General features: G+C 47.5%; 1 protein-coding gene across 2 annotated transcripts in view; it reads left to right on the forward strand.

Moving 5' to 3' along the window:
• The first annotated feature begins 250 nt into the window (after positions 1-250).
• rhpn2 (rhophilin, Rho GTPase binding protein 2) overlaps positions 251-8,381 on the forward strand; it is a 75,277-nt gene continuing 67,146 nt past the window's right edge. For both annotated transcript variants that reach the window (XM_084197385.1, XM_084197386.1), the window contains exon 1: positions 251-456. In XM_084197385.1, coding sequence (XP_084053511.1) covers positions 391-456 — 66 coding nt within the window. In that variant the 5' untranslated portion in view covers positions 251-390. The remainder of the gene's footprint in view (positions 457-8,381) is intronic.

Consider the following 8,381-nt stretch of genomic DNA (forward strand, 5'->3'; position numbering starts at 1 on the left):
ACTTCTGAATCACTAAACATTCTCTATTGGCAAAGCTTCCGTCCACGTACAACAATAAATCAGGCTCCTTATGCAAATACTGAAGAGGAGCGATTGGAGCCCCACCTACCTACAAAACAACACACTGCAACCAAAGATACCGGTAACTTTCCCGTTTTGTCTGCGCTGCAATCCTCCGCCGTCACACTCTCGGGGTGGGGTTTCTAGTTCAGCTACGTGGAGAATAGCGACCGTCTGGTAGAGTGATGTCACACAACGAATAGAGGCAAGACCGAAGCGGTGACTGATTGTTATAGCTGGGGAAGACGCACCTGTTGAACAACAGGCTCACAACGATATTCCACTTTTACCTATTTCTTCGAAGCTTTTGGCTGCGTTTGAAAGTTCAGAATGACGGACACAATAATGACCAACGGGATCAAGGACCGAGCGGGTCAGAATGGATATTTTAAAAAGGTGAGTGATTTTAAGTTTTTATGATAAAGATGAAAGCGCAGTTACAAACCGTGTACTTTTGAATGGACTCTGTCCATTATAAACGCAGTATTTCTGCTTTCACTGAAATGAATAGTGGCCTAGTGGATGTATTTCTAATGTATTTCATCTCTATCAAAGCAACCGGTGTTGATGTCTGGCGAACTACCTGTTTGATTAGTGGTTTATACCCAGTTTTTTTTTTATACGATAACGCTATCTGCAGTTTTTAATGGGGCAGTGGCCAGCCTAATGGATATTTATCTCACAGGCTACTGTGAATACATTATCAGGTATTTATGGAATGCTTTTATCTACTGAGGTGTGTGTGTGTGTTCGTTCCTGCCTGTGTGTCTGTGGTGTGTGTGTGTGTCTTTCTGTGGAACATGCCCCTGGATGACAAGCTGGCATGGTTGGAGAGATAGCGGACAGACTGCCAGAAGATACCGACCCGACCGTTACGCTCGTTTACACTGAGCTGCACAGGGGTGGGAACACAATCATGGTTACATTAACCCACCCTGGAACTGGTGCGAGATACGGGCCCGGAAAACGTACCTCAATGCAAGGCTGGGATATGCCACTGTTCTCCAAACTTTACCTTAATCCACAGGTTCCACACTGCTCCATCTGGACGATTGAAATACTGCTGGTTTTCCCTGAACACTGCCCTTTTCGTCCTCATGCTAGCTAGAAGTAGCTACAGCAGCCACCTCATGCTAGCTAGCAGTAGCTACAGCAGCTGTTAGCCTAGTAGTTAAGAGCATTGGGCCAGTAACCGAAAGGTCGCTGGTTCGAATCCCCGAGCCGGCAAGATGGAAAAAATCTGCCGTTCTGCCCATGAGCAAGGCAGTTAACCCCCGACAACAACTGCTCCCCGTGGGGCCGTGATGTCAATAGTCCCCCGCACCTCTCTGATTCAGAGGGGTTGGGTTAAATGCGGAAGACACATTGAGGTTAAATGCGTTCAGTTAAGCAACTGACTAGGTACCCCCCCCCCCCCCCCCCCCCCCCCTTTCCCCATTCCCTAAAGGTAAAGTTTGGAGAACAGTGGCATATCCCAGCCTTGCATTGAGGTACGTTTTCCAGCCCGTATCTCGCACCAGTTCCAGGGTGTGTTAATGTAACCATGATTGTGTTCCCACCCCTGTGCATCTCAGTGTAAACAGGCGTGACGGTCGGTGTCTTCTGGCAAGCTGACAGACAGAGTTATGGATGAGGAATTCCAGCCAGGCATCGGTCGTTGCCCCCATAACATTCCTTTTACATTAGGCCTAGGCTGTGTCCCAAATGGTACCCTATCCCCAATGGGTCCTGGTCAAATGGTACCCTATCCCCTATGGGTCCTGGTCAAATGGTACCCTATCCCCAATGGGTCCTGGTCAAATGGCTCACTATTCACTATGGGTCCTGGTCTAAAGTAGTGCACGATCCCCAATGGGTCCTGGTCAAATGGCTCACTATTCACTATGGGTCCTGGTCTAAAGTAGTGCACTATAGGGAATAGGGTGGCATTTGGGACACAGCCCATGAAAGACCTGTCATGAAACCTGAGTTATTTTTCCAGGAGGTAGTTTCACCGGGATTTAATCTGTGATCCCTGGAAGTGTATCTGTAGAAAGTGGTTTAGTTTCTGGTAAGACAGGATGTAGTTAACATGTTGACTCTTCATTTTTATAATAGATGTCCCCGGAAGCTCAGGGTATAGCCTATTAAATAGATCACGTTAAATACTTGTTTTTTATACAGATTGTCTGGTGTGTCTTTCTCATAGTCATAGGCTAGTTGCGGTACATGTCAATATCAACAGTGTCCTGTAACCTTTTATCTATGGAGGAAGAGTATTCACTAGTCTGTCGTTGAGTAATGGGCTATGTCCAAAAATGGCACCCTATTCCCTATGTACACTGTACACTACTGTTGACCAGATCCTATAGGGTGCCATTTGACGCAACCGTGGTGTAATGTGTTGACTCAGGCTGTCACAGTTCTCACAGGCTGAACCAGTGCAGTTACATATTTGTGCGGCCGCCGGGGCAGAGGCTTGTTTTCATAGTCAACCCCTAGTTAGTACGGCGATGAAAATGATTGGGGATAGGGGTTGAAAGGGGTTAGGGGTTGAAAAGGTTCTTTGTTGTGGTCAAGCTGCCCTGATCTCCCTGTGAAGAGAGTCTGGCTGTAGGCTTTGTAGCGGACTTCCTGTGTCTATTAACGCTCTGTTATGAGTCTGATGATCAAGGGAGAGGGGGGAGTTGGACCTCTCTCCTTTTCTATTCTCTCTGTCTCTAGCTCTCTCTACTTCTCTCTCTATATATATATATATATATATACCTCTCTCTCTCTCTCTCTGTCTCTGTCTCTGTCTCTGTCTCTGTCTCTCTCGCTCTGTCTCTCTCTCTCTAGCTCTCTCTCTCGCTCTACCGCTCTCTTTCTCTCTCTCTCTCTCTCTCTCTCTCTCTCTCTCTCTCTCTCTCTCTCTCTCTCTCTCTCTCTCTCTCTCTCTCTCTCGTGTAGAATGCTGATTGAATTGAAGTATAGTATATTTCATGCAACACTGCCTTGAGCTTCTCATAGTGTCTTCACACACCACAACAACCTTTCCCACTCCTGTAAGTAGGCTGTTCAAGCCAAAGCTCTTTCTCTGTCTGAAGAGGTAATGAAACCACAGGGCAATAAGACATACAGGAGTGTACTGGTAATTTGGTCATGTTTAAAAGATATTTGTGATTTGGAAACAGTGTTTGGCGTTGGTGGAACTGGAGTTTTCAGTTAAGTGGAGCATTGGCCCTTTTTTCTCTTCTGTCTCTGTTTCTGTTTCAGTCTCTTTCTCTTCTGTCTCTGTTTCAGTTTCAGTCTCTTTCTCTTCTGTCTCTGTTTCAGTTTCAGTCTCTTTCTCTTCTGTCTCTGTTTCAGTTTCAGTCTCTTTCTTTTCTGTCTCTGTTTCAGTCTCTTTCTCTTCTGTCTCTGTTTCAATCTCTGTTTCAGACTCTTTCTCTTCTGTCTCTGTCTCTGTCTCTGTTTCAGCCTCTTTCTCTTCTGTCTCTGTTTCTGTTTCAGACTCTGTCTCTGTCTCTGTTTCAGACTCTGTCTCTGTCTCTGTCTCTTCTCTGCTTGGTGAGAATGAGCTCAGTGATTTTACTATGTTGCTCTAACAGACGCTCCACAGACTCGCTGCTCTGCTCCTTGTCTGCCGACAGATCATTCTGTGAGATGCCGTGGTAACGCGGTTTCAGGCCAGGTTCCCAAACCTCTGCTGTTTCCCTGAGCTGGTTTCAGGCCAGGTTCCCAAACCTCTGCTGTTTCCCTGAGCTGATTTCAGGCCGGGTTCCCAAACCTCTGCTGTTTCCCTGAGCTGGTTTCAGGCCGGGTTCCCAAACCTCTGCTGTTTCCCTGAGCTGGTTTCAGGCCGGGTTCCCAAACCTCTGCTGTTTCCCTGAGCTGGTTTCAGGCCGGGTTCCCAAACCTCTGCTGTTTCCCTGAGCTGGTTTCAGGCCGGGTTCCCAAACCTCTGCTGTTTCCCTGAGCTGGTTTCAGTCCGGGTTCCCAAACCTCTGCTGTTTCCCTGAGCTGGTTTCAGGCCGGGTTCCCAAACCTCTGCTGTTTCCCTGAGCTGGTTTCAGGCCGGGTTCCCAAACCTCTGCTGTTTCCCTGAGCTGGTTTCAGGCCGGGTTCCCAAACCTCTGCTGTTTCCCTGAGCTGGTTTCAGTCCTCTCTGCCCTGCTGCCACCATAGAGATCCTGTAATCTAATTCCTAGTGTTATGGCAGCCGCGGTCTTGAGAGGGAAAAGGCTGAATAAGGTACCGTTAGGGACGTTTCTCCTCCAGTCTGACAGCAGCCAGTAAGGTACCATTGACGTAGAATCAGCCCAAGGCTGTCCCGGTCACAACCCACGCAGACAAATTGACAACATGTGCCCTGGCCCAGAGAAAGATAGACTGCATCCCAAATGGCACCCTATTCCCTCTGGTCAAAAGTAGTGCACTGGGAAGGGAACATGTCTCTGGTCAAAAGTAGTGCACTGGGAAGGGAACATGTCTCTGGTCAAAAGTAGTGCACTATATACGGAATAGGGTGCCATTTTGGGACACAATCTAGGACTGCTGCCTGCCTCTGCAGTCTGTCTGGACAATGTCAGAGGAAACACAGTGAAATGCCCCCCTGTGGGGTTTCTACTGCAAAAGAACACTGAAACACCCCTTTAAGAAACACTCCAGCTACTTCCCTTCAGTTAGGGACGGTTTAACCACGTTGGCTACATCCTATTGTGCTGATGCAGTGAGAACTAAACCATGGGTGAACGAGGGTGAACGAGGGTGAACTCTCACCTTATTTCTAGCCTCCTGCCCAATCTGGACAGTTTGTATTACGTATATAGAGGCATGTACCACCATGAACCCATCACTCTAAATTCACGTTCTTTATGTTAACGTTACACAACAAATACACTCCCTCCCTCATTCTGAAAGGTCCTGCTCAACGGAGAGGGGCCTCTTTCAGTAGCCTGTCGAAAGAAAAGAGAGGCAGCCAACTGAACTGTTCCCTGATTTGCTATTACTGCGTCCCAAATGGCCCCCTGTCCTCCGGGCTCATAGGGCCCCGGTCAGAGTAGTGCACTATGAAGGGTGCTGTTTTGGGACGCAGCCGTAACTCGGGGCTTGTTATTGGGAGCTTGTTAGTGGTCTGGCCTGGCCTGCAGACACGGTCCCAGTCTGTTGGTCCAGACTGTAGCTGCTAAGGACTGAGAGAGACTGAGAGTCTTTGTCCCAGGCTGAGCTCTGTTACTAATGAACACCCTAATAGGACTCTGTTCTGGGCCTGTGTTCCCAAAGCGCCCCAGAGTAGGGACCTAATCGTGCATCAGGACTCTGTTCTGGGCCTGTTCCCAAAGTGCCCCAGAGTAGGGACCTAATCGTGCATCAGGACTCCTGCTCTGGGATGCTTTGTGAATACGTGCCATGGACTCTTCCCATTCTGGACTGTTCTGATAGGGCTCTGGAAAGTTCCGGACACACATTGATCCCTACAGCGCGCTGTTTCTTTACTATAACTTAGATTGACTCTTGACAACTGACTAAATATATTTCAGCTAGCTGCAGGATCTGATAGCTCAGTCAGGTAACATCCTTGGGACTAGGGATTCATATTTTCCCTAAAATCTACAGAGTTTCAGTACCGGGAATAGTTCATATTGATCCAGAGAGTTCCGGGAAATACAGCAAAAATCAGAAGTGCCCATTTTAAAGTGTTTAAAACCAAGATATGGTCACTATGCCAGGGTTCTCCCCAAATGAGACCTTGTTGGCTTGGCTGCACAGTCGGAGTATAGCCTTGTCGAATCATGCAAACTTTATAACGGCAGTCAAACAAAAGTCAAATGACCATAGTTGATAAGTAAGCTTGCTAGATAACCTCCTTCAATGAATGACAGAATATCTCCTGCATTTGGCAAAATCAAGTTGATGATTATAAATGTGTTCCCGAGTGGCGCAGTGGTCTAAGGCACTGCATCGCAGTGCTAGCTGTGCCACTAGAGATCCTGGTTCGAATCCAGGCTCTGTCGTAGCCGGCCGTGACCGGGAGACCAATGGGGCGGCGCACAATTGGCCCAGCATCGTCCAGGGTAGGGGAGGGAATGGCCGGCAGGGATGTAGCTCAGTTGATAGAGCATGGCGTTTGCAACGCCAGGGTTGTGGGTTCGATTCCCACGGGGGGCCAGTATGAAAATAAAAAAGAATAATGTATGCACTAACTGTAAGTCGCTCTGGATAAGAGCGTCTGCTAAATGACGTAAATGTATAAAGATGGCAGATCAGCTCATGAAAAACTGGGAAGGTGAAGAGTAGAAATGGTTTAAATATGAAGGTATCTTAACGGGGACCAACTGTATCCAGATCTACTGTCCATACCGTTTGTTGATCACACATTCTCTACCTAAGCTCTATATAGGCAGCAATACGAGGCAGGGGGGAAATGTTATAGAGGTATTTAGACATGTATAGGCTAGACGTGCTTTGATAATGCAATTTATGGATTACAGAATAAAGTTAGGAATGTCCATGCGAGACAGGAGTCAGGATTTGGGGTTTCAGTGGGATTGGGACAGGACAGGAAAATAGCCTATAACAGGGTTCTTCAATACCGGTCCTGGAGGGCCGAAACACCTCTGTCTTTCATCCTCTCCTTCTAATCAGGGGCTGATTCAGACCCGGGACACCAGGTGAGTGCAATTAACTACCAGGTAGAAATAAAAAAACAGAAGTGTTTCGGCCCTCCAGGACCGGAATTGAAGAACCCTGGCCTATAAACTCTAGGACAGGAGAAGGTAGAATTTTCCCTCATGCCTCTCTGAATTGTTAACAGACTTCATGTCCGTGACAGAGATGCCTACGTAGTGAACTGTCCATAGGCCTATCAAATGTGTGACTTTCTGAAGAGTCACAATGACATCTCAAAGAGGCACACGTTATTTTATAGGCTATACTGTAAGGGGTTTCCTGTGGGGTTTATTAACTGCGTTGGGGTCGCTTGTGCAGTCCAGAAGTGTCAATTGTGTGTTTTTGAATTTATGGTGACTTTGTGTGAAGTCAGTATGCTAGGCTAAAGGTTTCCATGTTACCTGTTTGGATTATGTGCTGTTGATTTTTTGCTAATCCGATGCTGAGCAGGTTGTGTATTTTGTGGAATTGCATTAGTGCCATATTTGGGGGGGGGAGTGTTGTCATTTCCCGGGTCTTGTCATATATTTTTTTTCCGGAAAATGTAATGAGTGTTCCCGGGACATACCCGTGATCCCGGTTACCCATGTTAATCCCTATTTGGGACTAACCTGGGGTTGAGAAAGACTGCCCTGGGTGGTTTTGCGAACTGTTCCCTGACATTTTGTCACTTCCTTTGAGATACAGATCACATGTCCATCTGTGTCCTTTAGTGAAGAGGAGGAGACAGATCACATGTCCTTTAGTGGAGAGGAGGAGACAGATCACATGTCCTTTAGTGAAGAGGAGGAGACAGATCACATGTCCATCTGTGTCCTTTAGTGGAGAGGAGGAGACAGATCACATGTCCATCTGTGTCCTTTAGTGGAGAGGAGGAGACAGATCACATGTCCATCTGTGTCCTTTAGTGAAGTGGAGGAGACAGATCACATGTCCATCTGTGTCCTTTAGTGAAGAGGAGACAGATCACATGTCCCTCTGTGTCCTTTAGTGGAGAGGAGGAGACAGATCACATGTCCCTCTGTGTCCTTTAGTGGAGAGGAGGAGACAGATCACATGTCCCTCTGTGTCCTTTAGTGGAGAGGAGGAGACAGATCACATGTCCCCCTGTGTCCTTTAGTGAAGTGGAGGAGACAGATCACATGTCCATCTGTGTCCTTTAGTGAAGAGGAGACAGATCACATGTCCCTCTGTGTCCTTTAGTGGAGAGGAGGAGACAGATCACATGTCCCTCTGTGTCCTTTAGTGGAGAGGAGGAGACGGATCACATGTCCCTCTGTGTCCTTTAGTGGAGAGGAGGAGACGGATCACATGTCCCTCTGTGTCCTTTAGTGGAGAGGAGGAGACAGATCACATGTCCCTCTGTGTCCTTTAGTGGAGAGGAGGAGACAGATCACATGTCCCTCTGTGTCCTTTAGTGAAGAGGAGGAGACAGATCACATGTCCATCTGTGTCTTTTAGTGGAGAGGAGGAGACAGATCACATGTCCATCTGTGTCCTTTAATGAAGAGGAGGAGACAGATCACATGTCCATCTGTGTCCTTTAGTGGAGAAGAGGAGACAGATCACATGTCCCTCTGTGTCCTTTAGTGAAGTGGAGGAGACAGATCACATGTCCATCTGTGTCCTTTAGTGGAGAGGAGGAGACAGATCACATGTCCATCTGTGTCCTTTAGTGGAGAGGAGGAGAC

The sequence above is a fragment of the Coregonus lavaretus genome (assembly GCF_964263955.1).
Source record: "Coregonus lavaretus genome assembly, contig: HAP1_SCAFFOLD_320, whole genome shotgun sequence".
NCBI classification, from domain to species: Eukaryota; Metazoa; Chordata; class Actinopteri; order Salmoniformes; family Salmonidae; genus Coregonus; species Coregonus lavaretus.